Source organism: Trachurus japonicus, chromosome 8, assembly GCF_045865225.1.
Source record: "Trachurus japonicus isolate A0001 chromosome 8, Traja_1.0".
NCBI classification, from domain to species: domain Eukaryota; kingdom Metazoa; phylum Chordata; class Actinopteri; order Carangiformes; family Carangidae; genus Trachurus; species Trachurus japonicus.
In genome coordinates, this window is record NC_140914.1 from 15,902,465 (window position 1) to 15,926,581 (window position 24,117).

Consider the following 24,117-nt stretch of genomic DNA (forward strand, 5'->3'; position numbering starts at 1 on the left):
AATTATTATCAACTCTGTCAGTGCTTTGGTAGCGTAACTTAAGAAACGTGTTTGAGAGCCAGGTCAGTAGAGTGTTTGTTAATCCCTCTTAGTGTATAAAGCTATTTAGGAGCTCACCAGGAGCCAGAAAACATCTGTATATAACATACAGATTGTATCAGATGAAACACTGGTATGGACAAAGACGTATCATCCCTGAGCGAGGTGCAGAAGTGCACATGTGAGAATCTCCCTTTTAAAGCCGCGATGGTGTTGGCGTGTGCTTTCAACATATGTAGGGATGTCAAGTCCCCTCATAGCTGAGAACGATAAATTCAGTTTGAACCACCGGTGTGGCCACCGAGCACACATTCCTCTAACTGCTGACGATTTATAGTTTCGTTCAGCTTCACTGGCAGGGATGGTTCCAGCACAGGAGTTTTGGCCTAAGCTCTACATTTTACAAAAAAGTCTAACATTTTGGGAAATATACTTGTTTTCCACCCAACCCTCGGTTAGACAAGATTTATGTCCATTTCATTTCATGGTATAAAGAACAGAGCGAAGTGAGGCACATGTTCAGACTGGGATAACTTAAAAACAAAAAGTACCCTCCAAAGAAGAGGAGTGGTACTACTGTAACTGTCATAGCGTATACAGCACAAAGTGGGGTTAATAGTTTCCTACTGATCCATCTACAGCCCATTAGTTAACATGCTGGATTTCATTTGTTTTATTTGTACAGAAACATGAATGTAAAAAATATTGTTTCTGGGTTTGGCTGAATAACATCAGTATCTTTTAGTTTAGTTTCTTGGTTACAAGAGTGCACATAAAGGGCAGCCTCTATGAGGACATGATTTCTGGGCTGCTGCATCTGCTTAGTCACTGTGAGAGGTTTGCTAATCAAGATGTGACTCATCCTAGCATCAATGTCCGATTTCTAAATATCTCTATTTTCTTAACAACGTTAGATGCGATTGCGGCACCCTCACGGGGAAGGGTGTGAGCTCTTAAAATTCCTTTTCATTGAAATCAATAAAACAAGCAGCAGAATGACCACTCTTTATCCTCCACTTTTCTTCCTGCCCCCCAAAAAGTTGTGCTGACGTCAAAGCTGGCACGTGCATGTCATCTATTGTCTGCATGTAATGGAATAAGAAGCACCCTGAGGAGGATTTGGGTGATGAAAGGTTGCATTTTGACAGCGCAAAGAAGTGTAAATAAGCAGGCTGCTATTTCTTGCCCTGAGCGTTTGTGTCACAAACCACCAGGATGGGCATGTGGCGAGAGGGACGTCAGAAAGACGAAAGAGGAAATGGGGTTTGAGTTAGAATTGATAGGGCCCACATGTGTGCATGTTGTCCAAACAAAAGATGTGTCTCTCAAACTGGATTTAATATTCTGTTTTATCCACATTTGTCCAGCTGGTAGCTTCAGTCAGTTGTCGTTTTAGCCTGCTCAGTTGACATAGTTGTAAATTAACAGGTTGTAGAGTTTGGGGGCCCTGTAACCAACCCCCTGTGTTCTGGGGTTGCAACATGACAGCTCAAGTTCGCCCCAATCGTCTTTACAGTTTCTCAGCTGCAGCCATGTCACAGTGACACGAGAGCGAGGTGGCAGCACGTTCCTTAGAGAGGTTGCAAGTCATTAATCTTTGGATAATAAGCCATCGTCATCCTGCCACAGCACAAAGGTCCAGCCACCTTCTGTCCAGAGTGAGTCTGGCTATAAAAATGACAAAGGTAATTTGGGGAAACACAGTGGGCGGATGGGCTACTGGGGGGGCCCTGTTCCATGGAAACTTCATTGTCGCCCTCAGTGCCTTATGGGAAAACTCAGTGTAACTCAAGTATTTAATACACAGATACCAGGGGGCTCAGTGTCTGAGTGCGGCTGTGAGACATCACAAGTACTTAAGACCTGACGGATAAGGTCTAAAAAGCAGGATTTTGCTTCTTAATCACACTTTTATGTACGTGAGTGACGAACCATAAAACAGCCTGGTGCATCTCGTCTCATCTTTTGTCCTCACCTTCATAATTACAGTCCATCTAAGGCTTGATTCTCAATAGCATCTTAGTATACGAGGCACCAGCTAATTCACTTTCTTTCATTCCCCCCTTCCACCGGCCTCATGCTTCTCTAAACACGTCGTCTCTACAAACATTCTCTCATTTCAACACTCACCGTTGTTTTCAGCCATTTACCACTGACAACATGTGTCATTTACAATTGAGACGACCACCTATCAAATCCAGTCTAACGCTGCTGTTTTGACACATATTGTCTCCATAGAAACAGCTTCACACAGTCCCGGCACCATGAACGCACACAGAGAGACACAGTGTCACAGTGTGGTAATCTAAGCTGCACCCGGGGCAGAAGTCACCTTGTCTTGTTACATCAACAACAACAAGCGCTTCTTTCATGGGACAAGTCCTGTTCTGTCCAACCACTGGGATCTGTCAGAGGCACCTGGGAATAGTCCCGTCTGTCTTCCTTCCTCTCTCTTTTTTCTTTTTTTCTCCTACCTGCAAATCATTCACTCATCACCCCCCGTCCCCCCTCGGTATCTTGAGCTAGACGTGGTAAATTTAGGGTTCATCCTCGAGACATTGACTTCAAAGGTTATAGGCACAAATAGTTAAGCGAGGCATGTTTTATTTGTTTAATTTTGATGCTCCTCTAGTGTCTGAGTTACATTTTTTGCTTTGTTTGTCCTGCAGAGTGCCAAGAGCCTTCAGAGCAACAAGGATTCACGCATCCTGTGGGCTAAAGACGACTTTTTACTGACCACTGGCTTTGATATGGTAAGAAACTCTTAGACAAAGCATGTTAAGTGTGTTTTTTTTAAATTCTCAACAGGAACCACAGTAATATATATTTATATATATATGATTTTTACATTATGAATTTTATATTACAGTTCAAATTACATTCTGGCTTTGTTTGAAAAGTATGACACAAACCAATATCCTGCATTTTTGCACACTGTTTGGTGCAAATGTCAAATGTTTCGCCTCCCTTCTTGGGGAAAACATCAAGTCAAGTCTCACCTGTTGGAGTCATGTTGTCGTGTGCATAGATGCGTGGTCGGGAGGTGAGGCTGTGGGACAGTAGGAAGCTGAGCTCTTCTCTCAACACCGCGTCACTGGGCACCTCCAACGGGTGAGTACAACAACATCTGTCCCAGCCACGACACTCGGTCGGTCTTCAATGCTTGTCAGTGAGAGTCCTGCGCCACAGAGCGTCTCTCTGTGTGATCTGACATAACTTGGCATACAGTGTACTGTGTGCGTGTGTGGTATGTGTGGACATTGGTGTGCGGTATATGGATGGCCTCTGCATATTGTGAAGCTCGCTCGTGGCTTTACAGCTGGACGGGGAGGGCTGACCTCCCAGAGCTCTGACACTGTCCCTCCACATTCCTACCATTTCCTGGGTCAGAGCCACACACACAGGAGAGAAGAGAGAGAGAGAGAGTGTGTGTTTGTGTGTGTCCTACTGTCCATAACCACTGTGAAGGGTCAGGCAACAGCGGTAGACACATTGACACTTCTCCCTTCAGCTCACCAGCTTGTCATTTCTGCTCCTGACCCTCTCCAATTGCTCCGTTTATTTTTCCAAACACGGCTGCCGAGGACTGGAGGGGAGAGCAGGAGCGTGGCCGGGCTCCAGAGAGAGGAGAAGAATGGAAGGATGGAGGAAAGAAAGAGAACAGAGGGGGTGGGAGTGAGGAGCTCCTTTGTCAGATCCAGCTCATCCATTTTAGTATAAACAGGCTGGCCGGCCAAGTCCTTCCAAACCAGAGCTGACCAGACTGTACTAGGTCATGCAGCATTGAATATATTTATGATCATGAATATTACTGTAGAAAGGCAGCGAGGTAGCAGACAGCCATAAGAAAGAAAGGGGAAGAGAGAGAGAGAGAGCAGTGTGTGTTTGCTTTCCACATCTGTTCTTTGGCGTAGGTGTTTGAGCGTCTCTTTGTGCCCATGTTTGGTTGCAGCAGGGAGCAGAAAGTGTGAAGATGTGCAAGGTAGATTTTTTTTTTTTGTAAATAGCGAAAACACTTTTTTATGAGCCCGAGACCTATCGTAGGAAAGCAGTCATTGTTTTTCCTTCCCCTCTTGGAATTTGTGTGAGAGAGAGACAGAGACGTTTAAGAGTTGACACAGCGGGGTCCTAAATAACAACCTCCGCTCCCCCTCCTCCCTCTGCTGCCCTCACGCTCGCCACTCATCTCCATTTCCTCCACTTCCTCTTTCTCTTGAGTGAGACAGATAGTTGCCTGTCCCAGTGCCTCTTTTGACACCCATCGCATTGTTTGGTGCCAGCATACTTTTCATGGAAATAAAGGATATCTGATGCCACATTCTTTTAATTTCCTATTATATTGTTTTTTTTAATATTCATACTAGATGTCTGGAAAAATCCCCACATGGTGCCTTTGCTCACAGACAGAGGAATGTTGAAGTTTACTTAAGAGTCACTGTTTGTAGGTGTGAGGATGGTGCAACTGGAGGAGAATGTACCAACAGTGTGAGGATTTCGACTGAATTGTCCTGCTCATATGGGGACAAGCTGTTACGCATTCGTGCCGTCTTACTCCAGCCACTGTCTGGTTTTCTCTGGGTCTGGCTACACTTTTCTTAAATAAACAGAAAGAGCACATAGTCTTTGATTTATTGAACACATTTTCATTAGCTGTGAATTTGGTTTCCTGTATTTTGATACTATAGTTCATTTGAAAATACTGTACATTGGATGTTCAGTTAATTGTAAGGGTGCGTTGTGTGCTGACCCGTCTGCAGTATGTCCTGCATTTAATCACTTCAATCATGCTATCATATGCCGCAATGGTGTGTCGGAGAGAGCTATCACTCCCAAGGCCACATCCCCTCCAGATGCCTGCAGACCAGCGCTGATATAAAACAGGTAGACAGTGAAATGACAGATGAGACCTTGCCCTTTACTGCCATTCTTTCTTCTCTCCTTCCGTCTCATTTCTCACGTTCTCTCTCTTCTGCGTTATTACCTTTACCCTTCAACTCCTTTTCTTTCCCTAATGTTTTCCATTCCGCCAGAAAGATTTTGTTCTCAGCTCTATAAGACTCACAGCACAGCAACTTGTTTACGCCCCATTTTGACCAGGCTATTTTTAATCTGCACCAAATAAATCTTTTTTTTTTTGTTAAATAGGTCTGTAAAGGATTCTTTGTGTTTATTGGCAACACATTGTTAACACAATTCCTCTTCACATGTTTTCTTATTTATCCCTCATCCTTCTCCTCCGTTCTTCTTGTTCTTTCTAAATGTAGAAGTTTTGACCAATGTCCCTTCTGGGCTTTTGACCCAAACTGCTGCCATGGGCCGAGGCTGTGTTCATGTCTGGTAATCTCTGCGGTGGGAAGTGTCCAAAACCCTGTCAGAAGTAAACAAGCCTTCAGGAGTTAAATTGAGGGGAAAATGTATTCACTGTGTCTTATTCAGACATGTCCACGGAAGCGCTGGCCAAACTCCCCATATAGCTAAATTGCTCCTAGATGCAGTCTGCAATCAGCAGTGGCTGATAAGAGCAGTGGCTGGCCTGTTTCGAGGTTTTGAGCAGGGTCAAAATATATGTTACAGCTTGCTGTGTTACTGTATCTGTTTTTATCGATGGTTTATAATACATCTGGGGGACAGAGGCTCGTGTCTGGGCCTCCGTCCAGACATGCTAGCCACTATTTACTCAGTATCTCACTGTGTAGTGTTGTTTCTTAGGCAAAGGCACCACACTTTCCATCAGCTTGTTCCCTCTGGTGACGGGCTGTCCTCATGTTCCCTTTTGGCCGTCAGGGTTTTAATTCTTTGTTTCTTGTTTGTTAGCATGGTGGGTTTTCTGTGGATAATTTTGTTTTAGTTCAGCATTGCCTCTTGTGTATGACGAAGCAGCTATGAAAAAGACAAAATGCAGTAATCGAAAGGCGACCTTGTCGCCATTTTTCTCTGCACTTGATAGATTGAAGCATGAGCAGCTGAGGAAGCTCAAAGTCAAACATCCATAGTGGAGCATTTCCTCCCTGTCATTTAAGGCCTGAGGTGCACATAAAGATGGATTTGTTCTTTTTTTTTCTTGCCTGTTTTTAATTAAAAGGGCCGTGGTAAACATGCTGTGTAATTGGAGCAGCGAGCTGGCTTGTATCAGGTTAGCTGTGCTCGTCCACAACATTCAGTAGGACTGTTTTCTTTGGAGTGTCACAACATGAAGAGGCCCGGGAGTATGAGCCAGTAAAATGGGGTTGTGGGTGGAATATAATTTGGATGGCGAATAATGGAGGGGAAATGTTTATTTTTTGGTTGGGGTTGAAATGGAGACTGAAAAATTGAGGCATGGAGGGTGATGAGTCTGAGAGGAGTGTTTTTAACTGTGCAAAGGTAGCTATTACTGCAGGCCCGTTTTCCATACAAGCTGCAGATCTGGACATTGGAGAACAGCATGGATCTCTGTGTACCTCTCCCTCCCTCATACTCTTCCCTCTATAAACCTGAATTATAATAATGAGTTTAATGGGGCCTCCAAGCCAGCTGCAATCAGCGAACTTTACAACTGGGCACGATTGCAACCAGCTTGCCGTGTAAATGCTTGAGACGTCATGATAATTATCCATACTCCCCTGCTTTAGCAGCAACACACACAGATTCACCGCACTCGCAGATTTAATACAGCAAGGTCTTAATGATGCGTGCCTGTATGGTAGCTTGTAATCATGTTATAAAGCTGACACTGAGTTCTCTGAGGGTCTCTGATTGGTCAGGATTCGGCGTGACCAAATAATAACCACAGAGAAAGTGCTGGCTTTAACCCTCACCTCTGTAATGGTCCTCTGTTACTATCAATGTTCTGCTCCTCTCCTCACATACAAGTGAACACATGCACATGTAATTATTCCTCATGTTGGCGTACCTCTGCGGCTCTGTCTTTTCCTCTGGCATGAGGCTGATTAAAACAGATCGCTGTGACCCCGTGCCCACCACTAACCTTGGCCTGCCGATTGGAGAAGACATAAGTCTGTCCCCCGAGAGCCGACCCCACTGTTTTCCCAACCCAGTCACGGGTTACACAAAGAGCTCCCCCAATGAGGCAAGCAACGCTGACAGACCGAGCCGTTAGCTGAAAGAGAGAGAGAAAGAGAGAGAGAGAGAGGAAGAGGTTTTTGCGTTGGATAGATGGATGGGAGGGGCCCCAGGTGTGAGTCAAATGCTCTGTTCACTCTCCACCATCTATTTCTGTGTGTTTTTGTACCAGGGTCGTGCCTTAGAGCAGGGCCCACTCATTGGGTGTAATTGAGCCAAACCCCCTTTAATCAGATGGATTGAGACGAGGCCTGTGCCCCAGAAGGGAACAAGCCTTTTACAGAACAGTCCTCTCTTTCTCCCACCCCAGCCCAGGCACTCCAAAATCAGTCCCAGCTGAAGGCTTTCCTGTGGGGATTAGGTGCAGCTGCAGCACTACTAACCAAACCGGACCCCAAAAAAAGAAAAAAAAAATGCCACAGAATGTTTGAACGATAGTTTGACCTCACTTTTTTCTCTCATCTCATTTTCTAAAAGAAAACTGAGCTTTGTTGTTTGGGTCCAGTTCAGAAACTCATGTTTAAGGTGGGTACAAAAGGCAAAACTAGCCCGAAGTTGATCCTCAGGGTCAAGTCGACAGTTCAGCTGCTGCACCCCCTCCTCTACAGGATGGCCTTGGGGGATGGTACAGGGTAAAGATGTGACCGCACACGCTCTGGCAAAGAACCTGAACTCTATGTTCTGACAGATGAAACATGGTGTCTGGAATCTGTTAGTCATTTGGGGTTTCAGTTTGTGATTCGGTGGAGGGGGAGTTCGACCAGGAGAAGAGGATGAAAAGGGAGGAGGAAGGAGCTCTGAAATCCCCTCCTGTGTGTACATTCTGAGATATTGTCTCTCTATTATGTTTATGTTCCTTTAATGTAAGCCTATGTGGCAACCCTAACCTCCTTTTAGTCCATAACACCTCCTCAGAGAAGTCCCCTGTCCTCCTTTCAATCCCAGTAACCAGTATTTATTCCCGGTCCATACGAACCTGTCAGAAACAAAGCCTTTATCCTTAAGTGAATCCTTTCTTTATCCTCATGTGGCCACTTATTAGACCTGCTGTCTGGTACCATTTGTCCCCTTTACTCCTCCGTTTCTTACTTTTCTTTCAATCCACCACAGATGAAACAAACGGTAACGAGGAGCTAAGTTTTTTTTTTAAGATGCTGATATCTGGGATTCTAATTTAAGTGGGATTTTTTTCTAAGAGTAAAGCCTAATGGAGCCTTTCATAACTGGTAAAAAAGACGTGGAAGTATGTGGAGCGTTTGGCAGGGGATATTTAATATAATTCACAGAGGGTTTTGATTTCATCCCGCAGGTATGTGCTCAGCACTCCAGGGATCAGAAGGACCCTTTTGTGTGAACCCGCCACAGAAGGAAAAATAGAAAAAGTCTCTCCCTCCCACCTTCAGCTACCTCCTTCCTTTCTACCTCCCCCCTCCTCTTCTTCCATTAACCTTAACTCTCTTTATTTTCTTTTATGGTTTGGCTCATAATTTCATGCATACTAAAGTGGAGATGATTTGTCAAGGGAAGCTGCTCTACATTATGTGGCATTCGAGAAAGTCTTAATTCTGTTAACGTAAAATGCACAAATGACTCTAAACTTTCAAAGGTTTCAGCTGGAACCTCACTCACCCTCATTTATCTGAGTTTTGGATTTTGAGTCAGTGTCAGACTTCACTTTCCATCCTTTATAAAAACAGCAGTAGAGTTGCACTTGCAGCTGCACATATTGCTTTTCTCCAACATCTGGAACCCCCTCCCCCCCCTTCCCGTTTATTAAAAATGCACTGGCAATAACATTTGGGATCTTCGCCCTACCAAAAGCCTTCACAGTCGTTTGGCTATCCCAAGTCCATTTCAGCACTTTTCTCCCTGCTCTGTGGGGTAGATACGCAGTAGCTATGCTTCTGATAGAGATGTGAGGAAGGCTGGGCTAAAGTGGAACCAGCACAGGCCGTTATCCAAAACACATGGATGCAATCCTAAGGGATGAATAAACACTGCTATTAAGTATCAGTGCAAGGGGATAGTATTTGTGGAGGTGCCACAATGACAGGTTCAAGGAGATCTTCCAAACTAGGAGAAGTCTACAAAGTTGACTTACAGTACAGCTGCATTTGTTCTATAATTATATTTAGTTTCATGGATACGGTTTTCCAAGCCTTCCTCTGTATCAATTTCATCTGCTCACTTTCAATTTCCTTTACTGTGTATTTTTCATTCAATTTGTCTGCCATATCTTACTCTCTTTCTATTTATGCATTTTTAAATAACCCCCCCCCATCTTCTCCCCCCACAACTCCTTTTCAGCACATTTGTTTTATAAGACGCATGATTGTCCCTTTCACAAAAATCAGGAACCGTGGCGCAGCAGAGCTCCCGTTTTTAAATCATGCCTCGCTTCTGGACGCCAGGCACCTCCTGGATGCCTGCCACCGCTCTCTGCTGTGGTAGAAAGAACAATTTGAGCGATGGAGAGAAGTGTGTTTCCCATTAGTAGCTGGTTTCCTCTGCCCTGCACCCCGCCCACCACCGCCCTGCAGCCTGGCCTCCGCCGCTGCCTCTGGGACCGCTGCAGATTGGCAGCCTGTCACCGCACACCTCATAGCCTTTCAAAGAATAACAAAGGTACAAAGGGAGTGAGTGAGAGTGGAGAGACTTCCATATTGAAAATATTGATGCACACAGAGAGGAGTTGCTCATGCCCACATACAGTATACATAGTATGTGAGAGATGGACCCTCTTAAATACACATAGTTCAAAACAACAAAGACTTATAGTTGTTGAAGCATACATTGCAGTCTACAAGAATTTGGACCGTTACACATTTTCTGTCGTGTAGAATCTGTACTTTGACTTTGATTTGAATTGATAGTGACATTTAATTTGATAATCCCTCACTTATTTGAGTAAATCAAATAAAAACCAAAACTTTAAACTTCAGAGTTCTTTTTACATTCCACATATAGTATAGTTGGCCAATTTTCGCCCCTAAAAATACTTCTTGTTTACTTGGCTGTGTGTTTAGGATCGTGGTCCGTCCTTCATGACAACACGCTGTGTCGTGCCATGAATTTAGATTCACTGCCTGATAGAAGTGGAATCTGTGTTTTCTGTCTGCTCTCGTTCTGACACCGCCGTCAGAAATGGCCGTGCCAAAACACCAGCTCCATCATGCTTTACAGATGAGGTGATACTCTTCTTGGATCATGATTTGTTGCTTCTTTTCCTCCACACTTTAATCTTTGTATCACTTGGGTACAGCTTGAGCTCCGTCTCTTCTGTCCATAACACTCTGCATCTCCACAACATTTTAAAAGTTTCTTACTTGACTTTTTTTTTTCTTTTTGCAAACTCTGAGCTCCCCCTATCCCCCCGCTCTCCCCTCTCCTTGATACCAACAAATTGATGTCAACCAGTTTTTATTTTTGTTCCTTCAGACCCCATCAGAAATGTCACACCTATAAAAGAGCTCTGTAGGTGACATTTCTGGTATGCAATGATGTTATAAAACACATCTGCTCAGGATACATCATTGCAGTCGGTCATCTCATTCTGTTTGATAAGTTCTTCTGGACCTGAAACTTGTAGCTCAAGCCATTGTTTCATGTTTCAGATCCAGCCATTTAAAAAAAAAAAACTAAGCCTCACTGTTCAAATACTCACAGCCAATCATGATTGCCAATAGTGATGGTAAAGCTAATCTCGTAATGTCTCAGCAAATGGCTTTCCCCATGTGTAAATGGTCTGTGTAAGATCTGCACGGCACTCATCCACATCTGGAACTATAACAAAACCAGCCCAAAGCTGAGTTTGAGTGAGCAGACTTTTCCTATTGTTTAATAGGGAGAGCAGGCAAGGTGGATCGTCTGTTCATTGTATTCTCTTTTATGATCGTGTTTCCATGATAGAAACCAGTGAACCCAGGTCCGTCACTGGCAGGCCTGCCGTCTCAAAAGGCAACTTAAGAAAACAGAAGGAAATACTTTATTAAAGCGGCTTCCTGATTGGTCGGTGACAGGTGGGACACGTGCTCCTGGCTGATGTCACTTCCCATATGGGCCCTATTTGTCTGCCCACACTGTGGAAACATGTCAGCGTCAGTGAGGCGGGGGTAATATGCCACGGTTAGTTTAATGGGAAAAGTGCTGAGGCATGCTGCTGCTGCTCATCGTCTGTGTGTGTGTGTGTGTGTGTGCTGTCTCTGCATGACGGATTATATGACTGGACGCTCTCACACCACATTGTGTTTTCATTGTGCTGATGTACCAGAGGTTGAGATTGGTGTCGTCTACACATTTGTACTGTTTGTCTTCATGTGTGTGTCTATGTGTGCACACACGTTGCCGGGTAGGAGGTGGATGACAGAGCGGAAAAGATCGAGGAAAGGACTGAACAGCATCACCGCCTGTCAGATTTCACTCGTATCTATGGAAATGTTATGACAACAAAAGCCGCTCTGCACCTGCATGACCAGCCTGGCTTTTCTCCTGAAGGTTGTGTGTGTGTGTGTGCAAGTGCACTTGGCATAAGCAGATTAAAAAATTTCATCAAGATGTAATTGGTGGGAAGAGTGGAGGAGGAGGAGGAGGAGGAGGAGGTGGTAGCCAGGAAATAATTTCCCCATTGTGCAAAGCAAGTTGGAGAGGGAGAAAAGAAGAAAAGGTGGAGGACCCTCAGGGGGAACACCAGTTGGTCTTTAGTTTGTGTGCTTTTAAAGAAACTTCAGTGGACTTTCCTGCTCTAACATCGGCTCAAAGTCCTCTGTATGAGGCCAGCTAACATTATTTCACCAAGGTCAATTAGTCAGCCGGCTATTGTACGGGTGCTGAGTTGGGTGCAAGTGGGAGGTAGAGTTGGGTGCGTAAACCCTCTATTGTGCCTCCACTGTCTTTTGTCCAAAACTTGTTTCCTCTGGCAACAAAAGTTGATGAGGAAAGCAGATTTCACGTTTTAGCCGAAGCCCTCTTTGGTTTTAAAACTACAAGGCTAATTTAGCATATTAATCTGCCAATTCAAATTACTGCGGCACCTGTTAAATTGTGGCTTTTGGCTAAAAAATGCCACCCTGGTGTAGCCAAACAGACCTACATGGATGGTTGAGAAAGGGTAGTGAGAGTTAGGGTTGGGTGTTCTGTTTTATCTGTTGTTGTTTTTTATGTACAGCGCTTTGAATTGCTGCTGTGTGTGTGTGTGTGTATGAAGTGTGCTATAAAAAATAAACTTGCCATTCTTTGTTTTGTTGGTTTCCGATTGCAAAACTCTCTTAAAAGCGGTTCCTGTCCTGGTCCATTATCCAGTGAATTATGTGTGTGTGTGTAGGGGGTGGGGGGTAGATTTTGCAGTGCCGTTAACATCAGCATAGGGGCACTCATCCAATGTGTGTGTGTGTGTGTTGAGGGCATGTAGGGCACAGGTGTCTCTCACACAGCAGCCCAACCATGAGCTGCAGCGTTTGCATTCCTACTGGAAAGCTGGATTGGTCAGTCAAACACACACACACACACACACACACACGCTCATGCTGTCATACACACATATATACATGCCTGGACTCATCTGCCATTTCTATACCCTTTTCAGCACACACAGACCATCTCCAAACAGTATTCATCATCACTCAGCAGGATTTGACAGATGGAGTGACATAGACTTAGCCATCCATGTCTTTGTTTAGCCGTGCATTCAAGCGCAATATAGGTGATACTTTAACAAGATAGTACTGTATGCTTTAAAACATGCTATATGAATTCCAACTCTTTCTTTTCTTTCTTTCTTTTCTTTCATTGTCGTTGTAAAAAAAAAACAGACATTGTGAGGCTGCTATGCCTTCCCACTGTTGTACCTACATGTTTACTGTATCCCGCTGTTTTCCCTTTCCAGTGGGTTTCTTTGTGTGTGCCAGCTGTGTGGATTGGGTCTCGGAGAGAGGGTGAAAGAGTAACTCCTTCACAAAGCACCTTAGACAAACATGTTTGACCAGAGGACCGGCCTGGAGAAAAGAGGGAGGCCCAGTTGCAGGGAAATATTTAAGGGACCACTTGTTCCTTAGAGGCCAAACGGACAAAGCTGGAGAGCCGCTGGGCCTTTCTCTCTGACCCGCCAGGGTGGTGTGCAAAGGAGGGGGGAAAAAAAAACCTTTTCATCAGCACTGAACTGAAAAAAAACACCGGCTCGATGGACGAATGGCGTCAGAAATTTATACACACGTGCGCCGATGAGGTGGACTGTATTATTCGGAACTGTTTGCCGCACATCCTGACTGTCGTGGTCCATCCACGGTCCGCTGCTGCTGTGAGGCGGTGGACACTGTGGGGCTGTGCACCGTCTCCATGTTCAGCTACAGGATAGCTACTGTGCAAAGTGACACAGGGGCATAAACACATACAGCAAATTCAGTCACTCATTTAATTGATTTTTGACATTTTTTCCCCCTCACGCCCAGCATCAGCCTTTTGTCAACACACTGTCTTTACTTTGAGCTGAGCGATGAGCAGCTGAACCTGCTGGCTTTCAGTAATGACACTCCGCTGCTCTGTTCAGTGTCGGTCAGAGGAAGACGTCATGTGTTGCATTGTTTTCTTGACCAGGATCTTGGTCGTCGTGCTACAACAACGTTTTAAACCTTTTTTCTGTTTTTCACTCCCATCTTTGTCCTTTCTTTAAAAAAAAAAAAAAAAATGTCATCTTGACTATCTCTCCTTCCATGTTGCTTCCCGAGTCTGACTGGAAAAAAAACAAAAACAAAAAAAAACTTGCGAGATCTTTCACAGTGTTAGAAATTCTGCCTGATTTTATGCTTGTGTGCAATTTTGCAGTGGTGCTGTTAGTCTTATATGCTTGTCGTCTTTCCATTTCTGACAGCAAAGTTGTTTATACCTGTTCCATGTGGCCACGCATGTGCTCAGCTTTGGGCAGTCTCTCCTCCGAGGCGTTTCTCTTGGTTCTCTACACAAAGCAGTTGTGTGAAGAATCAAAAAAGCTCTTCATATCTGCCCTGCCTTCTCACCTCTGCACATCTGGCAAAGCATGGCATAGCCGAGGCCTGCTTTGCAAAGAGGTGTGGTTGCAGGTGTTTCAAGATGCCCTTCCACAATCCAAAAGTGTGTTGTTGTTTTTTTTTGTTGAAGCGCTCCAGAGGTTTTCAAACTATGTCTCTTGGGGGTGGCAGCAGCAGTTTCTCCCTCTTGGAAATATAAAACTCTGTCAGACCTGAATGATGCGCATAGTTTTAGATACAATGTGACTTTCATTTTCCAAGAATAAAACTGTCTCACATTGCAAATCAGTCACCCTAGAGATCAATTTTTTCTTTTTTTTTTTTTAAAGTTTCTGCAAGTTTGCAAATAGGAGCTGATAATTGCTGATTCAGCAGTTGTATTGGTGTCATTTTGCTGCAACTACCTAAACAAATAACAAAACATTACATGACATGAAATGGCATCATTAAGGCCCAGAATGTCCCATCAACATGATTTCTATATTACCTGAGCAAACTTTTTTCTCTTTTTTTGCCGTGTTAAAAACATAGACAGTAGTTGGAGCGTTGTTTGTCTGAGGAGAAGCCTTAATGTTAGGAAAACCCATGAAGTATCTTGATGCACTGAAACTAATTCATTCCTTCTCCTTTTTAAGACTTTGTAATTCACTCGCATGCTCTTGCCTTCGCTTTATTTAAGTACCGGCCATAACGAAGAAGGGGATACAAGACACTGAGGCAGGAGTGGAACGCCACTGCCTGCCAAACACATGCTGCAAAAACCAAGATTGCTAAAAGACACATGGCCTTGGAATAACACACGCGAACACACACAAGCATCTCCTAACCTAAAATCCACAGCGATTGGAGCAAGTCCCATCAAAATAGATGGAAAGGAAAGGATACACATAGACAGACCGACATAGAGAGGGACAGAAGGAAAGAGACAGAAAGAGAAAGAGTAAAAAAAAAAGTGTTGGCTGCCGAGATGAAGTTGGCACCGCGTGCTCCGCTCCTGACCTTTGGTGGGTTTGTGTAAATTATATCCCTTACGAGGGAAAATATGTGGTGGTTGAACTGGAGAGACCCCCTCCTCCTCTCTTCATCTCCGTCTGCTGTCGTTTACTCTTTTGAAGCAGTGCTCCATCCATCTCTCAGACCCCCCTTCAGTGTCTTGTATCTCTCCGTGACTTCCCTCTTATCTCAGTGTCAGTACTGGTTTTTTGTTTTATAGAGTTGCTTTCCTTTTGAACGCACCATAAGACCTCCAGTCCTTCTTCTATTCATTCATCACTTCTCAAAACTTCTAGTTTTATGTCTTTATATCAGCCTACCCCCACTCCTCGCCCCTCTTTTTTTGCCTCCCTCCCCACAGTTATGCTATTTTCTGCTGTGCCTGGAGGATACATTTAACTTGTGGTCACTTGGGAAGCGATGGCTACATTAGCAGGGAGGAGGAGGAGGGGGGGTCTGGTGAATCGCTACCTTCCCTCAGCCACAGTGGGCTCCGTGCAGGCTGATGCAGACTTTCCACTGGGGTGAACCCATCGACATGGGGTGCCTGCCTACCAGGGTGCTGGGCCGCCGTGCCCACACCCCCCCCCAGCCGCAGCCCGGGCTGGCAGGCACCCCACACAGGCACGCAGCGTCAGCCTGCCCAGCGGGTGTCCCTGTTTATGTTTGTCTTGTGTGGTGGCTAGTTTCACCGTACAGCACCACCCAGCCCGGCAACACCACCCAAACCCTCCAAGAAAATGCCCTCTCCGACCCTGGCCAGGATTCGGACGGTTTCCGTGCTGTAAAGGGGCCTTTTGGCGTCTGTCGCTGCAACTGGACTGGATCAGAGGTCAGCTGTGGCTGCGGATCCACATACTGAGGCAGTGCAGAGCTTAGGCCATATACTTAAAGGACCATACTAGTGGTTTTGCATGTTTTAACTCATGAAATACAAATTGTGTATACTTAAAATTACTGCCTATCATTTACCTAAACATATCGTAAATCTTTAGCTAGTCCAGCATGAAAAATCAGCTTGCATATCATGAGATGGCTCAGATTTCTCAGATTTGAAGTGACCGTTGCGTGCAGACTCGGCTGCAAACAGGCACACTTCTGAAAACTCTGGGTTGTGCGTTCGAAGATGCTCGGGAGATTTGAGAGACAGTTACTGAAAAGCATTTGATTCATGAGATGACTTGTGGGAGAGATCAACAAAAAAAGCAAACATGCATGTGGTCAGAAAATGAAATTAAATGAAATGAACTAAAAAAAAAAAACTCTTCAGGAAAGAAATGTATTTGCATGCAATACAAACAAGGCCCCTGCTCACAGCTGTATTTACATAAGACTATTCACTTGACAATTCACCAAGATTAAAAAAAAAGCCTTGTCCACTACACCACATGCCATACAAGCTGTGTTGTACACTTTTTTTTTTACCCCGATGCCCAGCTCCTATCGCAACCTTATCTGTTCAAAGAAGGGATAATCTCCCTTTGAATTTCTTTTTCTGAAGTCTGTGTCATAATACATTATGGTACATGGATAACTGCCAAAACTGACAAAAATCTGAAAGATTTATGTCTTTTGCTGCCATCTGATCAACTTTTTAACAAACAATTTTTCCACAGCTTCACTTTTGCTCTCAAATAGTACCGCTTGGAGAGGTATGACGAGGCTTATAGCACTGTTGACATAAGATCTTTAGAAGGACGTGCATGTTTGTGTGTGTTCAGCCCCGACTGGTCAGGATATGTAAACCAGCGCCCTAATTACCAGACAGCAGCCTGTAAGAATCGGCCCTATCCTGGTCTGCTATTCGTTGAAAAGCTCACTACTAATCAGCACCTAGACACTTGTGACTGTCCAGACCTTCCCTGCGGACAAGATTAGCAGATCAGCGCTTTGTGTTTGAGTGTAATGACTCGCTCCAAGACACACACCCTTCCGTCTGAGTGTTATTAACTACAGGGGAACAAACAGGTGTTTGTTGGTCGGAAGTCCATGTCCCATTCCTCTAGGGTTAGGGTTCACATGCGGGAGGGTCAGAGGTCAGCCGGCCTCAGCCTTGTGGTTGCAGGATGTTTCAGACAGCCATTATGTCCCGCTGATGAACATTTGTGTGTTTGGACTGGATGTGCATGTGTGTTTTGGGGAAATGGAATTAGTGTGAGTGATGTGGGTTAAATCAGCCTCCTTGCAGACGCAGTTTAAGCTTATTGTGTAGCACATTTTCAACCCTCTAACCATCATCCTTGCCGATAATATATAGAAGCTCATCTTTATATTACATACGAAACTTCCACATGAAAAGCCTAGGAAACTTAATGTGCAGCATCTAATCTCCTTAGGTGTCTAGGGAGGCTCCTATCCTGTAAAAGATGTATGTAAATCATTCTGTCTACCACAGAGACACCATGAGCACCTACTGTGATGAAAAGGATTACAGGCACATAATCCGTGCCTGTCGCCACCCTCCACTCACCACACACATATGTGCACACACACAAACGCACCCCATTCTCCAGTGGTGTAGAAGTAACTTAACTTGAAGAATAATTTACAGTTTTCAATCTAAATTCCATCATGTACTGTAGGTTTTGCATTATTTGTTTTGGTGTTGGTAGCTCTTACAATTCGGTATTTTCCTTCTTCTTTTTTTTCTAAGTTGCCCACATCCCTAATATGCCCACCCACGTTTCCAGCATAGCTCAGCTCAGTTTGAGATTACACAGGAGCTCCGTCCACAAACAATGTGGAATCTGCAGATGTGTATACACAGCACAGGCATGATGCAAGCAGAGTTTGAAAGTTAGCGCAGGATGTGTACACAAAGCAGCGTTTGATGAATGTCTGCTGGTGTCTTAAGGGGGATGTATCAGAGGTCTGAACGCTTGACCCCCAAGGCCTCGGCTGGCTCGCTCCCTGTCCAGAGTTATGTTTGAAATTTAGTTTAAACGTTATGCTTCTGCTTCTGCAAAGTTTTGCTGTACGTCTGGGAAATATGAGAAATGGAAGAATAAAAAGGAGGCCGGGGGGAGAGGGAGGAAAGAGTCGACGGTGGTTTCCAAGTCAAACCAGCCACTACGTTTCCCAGATCTTTTTCCAGCCTGTCCAAATAAGAAATGTACAAGCACATGAGAGATTATCTGTCGTCTTAATGTAGTTGTTGATCTGGTGAATTGGAGTTGTAAATTTTATGCAAAGTAACTCCAAGCCTCAATTTAAGATTAGTTCCAATACACACTGCAGATGTCTCGCTAGTCTCTTATTTAAATATTTAGGTCATGGTCTAAAAGCCTTAATTTCCAGTGTAGCTTTTATGGAGTTTGTTTTTGTTTTAAAGATTTAGCTGCGGGAGCAATTTTACAACAGCAGGGAGACGCTACAGTTAAATTCATACACAGGAAATAAATGCTTAATAATGCTTTATAGCATGGCCAGACTGAGCAGCTGCTCACCTGAAGTGAACTCAATACCACACTACTTTTTTACAGGAGATCGCAAACGACTGCAGAGCTCTTACTTTAACCTGATTTGAAGCACAAGTCTGTGTGTGTGTGTTTGTGTGTGTGTTTGTGTGTACACCGTGTGCTTCCTCCTCTGCTGGGTCAGCAGAAGTTCTGCTGATGTGGAAATACCCAATACTGCACTGAGTAACGTTGTTTTAATCAGTGCAGGGCAGGCTGTATCAAGATCATCCTCTCCTGCTGCGCCCCCACCTCGCACCCCCACCTTCATCTGCATGCATGTGCGGACCCCTTGCAGTGACAAATGAGCACAAACCATGACTTCATCAAATCACATAAAATCAGATAAAACAATCCTCTAATAGTCATTTTAAAGAAGTTGTTGTGTGCAGTCGTGGGAGATTAATGATTGTTTTCCCCTTTTGTTTCTATTGAATCGGGAAAACACATTATTCACTAGATGAAAATGCTTTGTAGTTGTAATTTAGCTTTGTGAGAGTCTTAATGAGAACTAGATTTGGTCACCTTGTTAGTGTCCCTGCAATAAAAATGTAATGTCTTGTTGTGGTCTCTTATCTTGGATCACCATGGATTCTTCTTGACTCTCACTTGAAGTCTTGTTTACTTCCCAAGTTTTAACACGTTACATTCAGTGCAACAGTGTGTATGTTATAAAAGATACGTGTGTGAATATATCTAAGGAAACTAGAAATTCCGACTCTTTCCATTTACTGTCACTTTTCTTGTTTCCTTGTTTCCCTCACCTGGAGATTATCTTTGGCTGGAAGTGTTGAAGGTTTGGGGTCCTGACAAATAAGAGAGTGTTGTATGAAGCCTGAGTCGGTGGTGCACAGAGTGTAACTGTCGGTGACGATCACAGGAATTCTGCACAACTCGAGCCCCTCACCTGCCTCTGGTGTTTCTAACTACTAGTTGTGCGAACAGCTGCTTAGACTTCTCATCACAGCTGTTTTCTTACAAAGGCCGCATGAGTGAGGCAACCTCTCTCACGGTTAGTTGACATCCAACCTCTCCTGCACTCATCTATAGCGAGACCCTTTAAAACTTCCATTATAGCTCTCCTCATTTGGCCTCGGTCAGCGCCGTATGTAATTCATGACCTCAGGGAAATTACTTTTATCAATGAACTGTAACTTTGCATCCGAATGGTTCTAGCTGTTTTAATGCAGTGCAAAAAAGGACCTGTGTCCTCCTGCCAGTTAAACTAGAGGGGGCTATAAACTACTCTTACATGTGCTTACTTTGGAATAACCAGATCTGATTAGTTTAAACAACAGCTCTACGCTTGAGCTAATAGCTTCATCTGCCAGTCTTACGGAGCTTATTTGGATTTGACAGACTCCTCTGGCGTGCTTGATTGTGGAACAGTTTTACCCCCACCTGCGCCCCTGTCACTCTCAACAACCTCCTCTTTGCCCATTACACCCTCCCTCCCTCTTTTCTTTATTAATACCATGTTACTCATTTGCTTATGTTTTTCTGAATAAATAAAATGTCCCCTCCCACTTTCCCTCCATTCCTTTGAAATGAGAAGCACAATTGAGTCACTTGCCAGGGGTGACAGGCGGTTCTGTTTAGGTGCTCTTTAATTCCACTGCTGTATACACACACACACACACACACACACACACACACACACACACTCGACACCTCCTCTCCCCTCAGTACCTCTCGTCAGTACATTTCCAAAGACGGATAAGCTTTTCGGTGCATGTGGCCAGGCTTGGACTCAGTAACAGCAGCCCTCCACCTTCCTCTCCCCCTCACATGTCATCATTGCTCCACCTCTTTAATTTCATCTAATTCTTTCCATCCTCTCTTCTTATCTTACAGCATCGGCTGGATCCTCTCTCTCCATTTCTGGTTTCCTCGTTTATGTTTCTGTTTTGCGTCGAGTTTTTCAACACCTTGCGCCTGCAGAGGAGCTCAGATTTCTTTTTCCTGCTTTGGGCCACATTTCGCTTTGGGGTCCTCGCTCTGCAAGTGTGACCCAAATTACTTGTCTCCCAAAGACTTGGAACTGAATTAATCTCTACAGTAAAATCACCATGTCTGTCATTTTGGTCACAATGGAAAAAGAAGAAAAATAAGGCCAACATGTGTTTTTGTCTTACAACAAAGTCGACTCATTTTCCATCTGCCATACGACCTTATCTAATTTTTTAGAAAGCATCAAGGAGGAAATGTATGTATTATTCATAAATAATCACTTCCTCCAGTAACCTGTATCTTGGTTATTACTGCAGAAACATTAGTTAATTCGTTTGATTAAATAATAAATTATATTTTATGAATCTAATAATCTGATCTAAAATAATCTGATAGTTTGATCAATCATTTGTAATGTTTCAAGTAAAAAGTAAAAAAAAAAACGAACATTGACTGAACTGTTAAACTATTGAGTTTTGCACTTTTTTTTGACATTTCATAGACTAAAAGCTAAATCAGTCATTTAAAAAAGTGCCAGCTGTTTAAATTATAGAGATGAATTGCAGCTTTAGCAAGTTATCTGTAACACTGGTAAAAAAACAAAAACAAAAAAAAAGAAATTCACAGGTTTATTAGTGGTAGTAGTTACTGGGATAATTTGAAACCTTCATTGCCACAGATAAAAAAAAAAACACACAACAACAGTCTATGAAAAGGTGTTCAAATCATTGAACAGTTGTGACCAGATTTCTGTGCATGCACATGGAGCTGCATTAAACTGACTCCTGCTCCAGCCTGTCGCAGCCTTAAAAACACAATCAAACACACATAGGGCCCTTGACTGATGGACTTGACCCCAGGCATTTTCCTGTTTTGCCTAGCCCGGCATAGACTCATGTTCGTACAAATTTGTAACCCTGATTAGCTCCATTTACATCTCCACTGTAATTTGTATGGGGGGGGGGGGTTAATCTGTACTATACTGACAGGAGAAATCATGACTGAAAAAGTCACAAATGACCATCCTAATAATGTAATAATGCTGTTGTTTGTTTTTGTACATAATAATCTACTGAGCAGCACGTGAAATGATCTGCATGTGTTCCCACTAATGTATGATGCCAAGGAACTAACCAAAGTCAACTTCTTCCTTCTGCTCTCTTTTCCTGTTTTTTATTCTCTCTCACCTCTCATCTTTCCCTTAACTGCTTTCGTTCAGAGCAGCTTCTGGGCCGTACACACACAGGCACAGACTGGCAGCTGTATGGCATGAGAGGAACCGGTGGCACACCACCATTCATCTGTTATTAGTACTTCAGAAAGATTTAGAGTGGGGGTGGGTGGGTGGGAGATGTGGGGCAGGAGGGTTGGAGTCAACGCTGTAGGAAAACAAGCAAAGAGCCAAAAAACTGGAGCCAGAAAACCAGGTTCCAAAATCAAAGTGGTGTGTTTTCTGCACTCAGTTCTTCTTCTCTTTTTCTACTATTTTACTCTCTGTTGTTCAGGCCAAATCCAGTGCACTTGTTCATTTGCATGTGGCAACCATCACAGACAGTAATTGCAGCTCTTGATGAATAACATTATTATTTCTGATGGGAGAATTTATTTTTAATCCAGGAAAGCTCATGAGATAAAATGCCTGTTCTCTCTGTGATTGCTCAGTTTTTGGTGCCTTAAAATGTAAAAAAAAAAAAAAAAAAACTGTGGCAATTAGCTACTTATGTAGGGTTATTTTCTGGACTAACCCTAACCCTCAAATTGGGGTGTTTATTACAGACAATGTCACTCGGGAACCACCTTTTTTCTAGTTTAATGTGTCATCCGCCGATTTTTATGTGTAGCTAATTTCACGCCCTCAGCTATGACTGTAAATACCCTTGGCTGAGGTTGGAGAGATGGTTTGAGGTAACTGGGAGGTCAGTTGTGCCGTGTGGGCAGCAGGGCTATTTGGAAGATGGAAAACACAGAGGGACAAAGACAGAAAGAGATAGAAAAAGTGATTTGAATAAAACATTGAGAGGTGCAGAGGAAACACATAGACTACTTGCTGCCACATGACCCTGTGCTTCGACACATTGTCCTTGGCTGCCTTCTCACAGCCCCGAATGTGGAAACAAATCAGAACCAAAAAAACAGAGAATGAGCGGAGAAACAGAAACAAGGGCAGAGGAAAGGGAGTGAAAAAAATATTTACACAGAAGTAAAAAGAAGTCATAATCCATGAAGATTTTTTTTTTCTGGTTGACAATTGTGAAAAAGGTCCTTTGAAACAACAACAGGGGCCATTGAGAAGTGAAGGCTGAGTGTGAGTGTCAAAATTGGCGCCGATCCAGGGACCAGGTTTCTCTTAAAGCCAGGAGAAGAAAAGAGCGACTGTTTTATGGAAGGAAAGGAGACGCACACACTTACACACTTACACACTCACACACATGCTCCCTCTGTTCTCCCTGTCCTTTTCCTATTCACATATGAACACTTGCAGACGCATTGCATTGCATTGCTTGCATTCTTCCAACCTAAGGCATTATTCTAATCTGACTTTATCTATGCCCTATATGTCTTTATACCTGGAGCCACTCATTATGGTCACAGTGAAGCCCCAGTCCACTGTTCCTCCTTTTTTTATATTTTTCTTTATTTGGCATTATGGCATTGAAAAATTGAAGACACATGGAGGTTAGAACAGTGGAGGAAGGAGAAAGAAGTTAAAACCTCTTGACCTCCAGGGGGTGCATTGTTTCTCCTGTTGCTTCACTAGGAAGTTTGCTGTCTCTGAGCAAATTAATATAATAGGGCCTGCATGACAGGAGTGGTGCTGTTTTATGTGTTTGTGTTGTTAGCATAGAACCTTGCACAACAGCTCCCAGCTATGGGCCAGGATGTGTGTTTGTTTGTGTGTGTGCGTGCATGCTGCATCAGTTCCAGCATCCCACCTATAAAACACATGGGTGGTCAGCCTGTTTATTATGAGGGTTTGCAAACAATGCTCACCCATTAGACCAGTGAGTCATTCATAAGTGGTTAAATCCACTTACTACCTTAACCAGGCTATTCTCAGTCGTTCATCGTTATTTCAATTTTGCCTCCAGCTCTCTGCTGGTCCAAGACCTCTCATCAACAGAAAGCACACATTAAATGGCCTTATACTGCCAGGAATTGAATGAACTACCATGAATCATTAGGTGGTTATTGTCATAGTGATCACATTAATATGTAGCTGAAAGCAAAGGTTGTTAGTGCTGCCAGTATGGCTCTAGATCCTTAGCTTTGCTCTGCTATAAACAGAACAGTAAAGGTAGTGACAGCCTGATATATGCTCATGAATGTTCATGTAGATGCTTGAAGGCAGTTTTACACAAATGCACAAACAGATACACACAAATACACAGCTGTGTTGGTGATTATAACATAATTATACCTGCACTTATATCTTGGCACCACTCTGTTTTTTTGCCCCGTACTTCCCATCCCATGATCTCTCCCCGTTGACTGATGGCTTCAGAGAGAAGGCAAGTTAATGACAAACATGCCCCCTCACCCACACTCCCCAACTGTCAATGTAATCCTTCCTCTCACAGGCAGCGTTGGACAAAAAAAAAGGTGACAATTCAGACTGGTTT

General features: G+C 43.7%; 1 protein-coding gene across 1 annotated transcript in view; it reads left to right on the forward strand.

The window, feature by feature from the left end:
* coro7 (coronin 7) overlaps window positions 1–24,117 on the forward strand; it is a 113,243-nt gene that overhangs the window by 31,248 nt on the left and 57,878 nt on the right. The window contains exons 8-9 of the mRNA XM_085784229.1: window positions 2,709–2,792; window positions 3,068–3,150. Of these exons, the coding sequence (XP_085640355.1) occupies window positions 2,709–2,792; window positions 3,068–3,150 (167 nt within the window). The remainder of the gene's footprint in view (window positions 1–2,708; window positions 2,793–3,067; window positions 3,151–24,117) is intronic.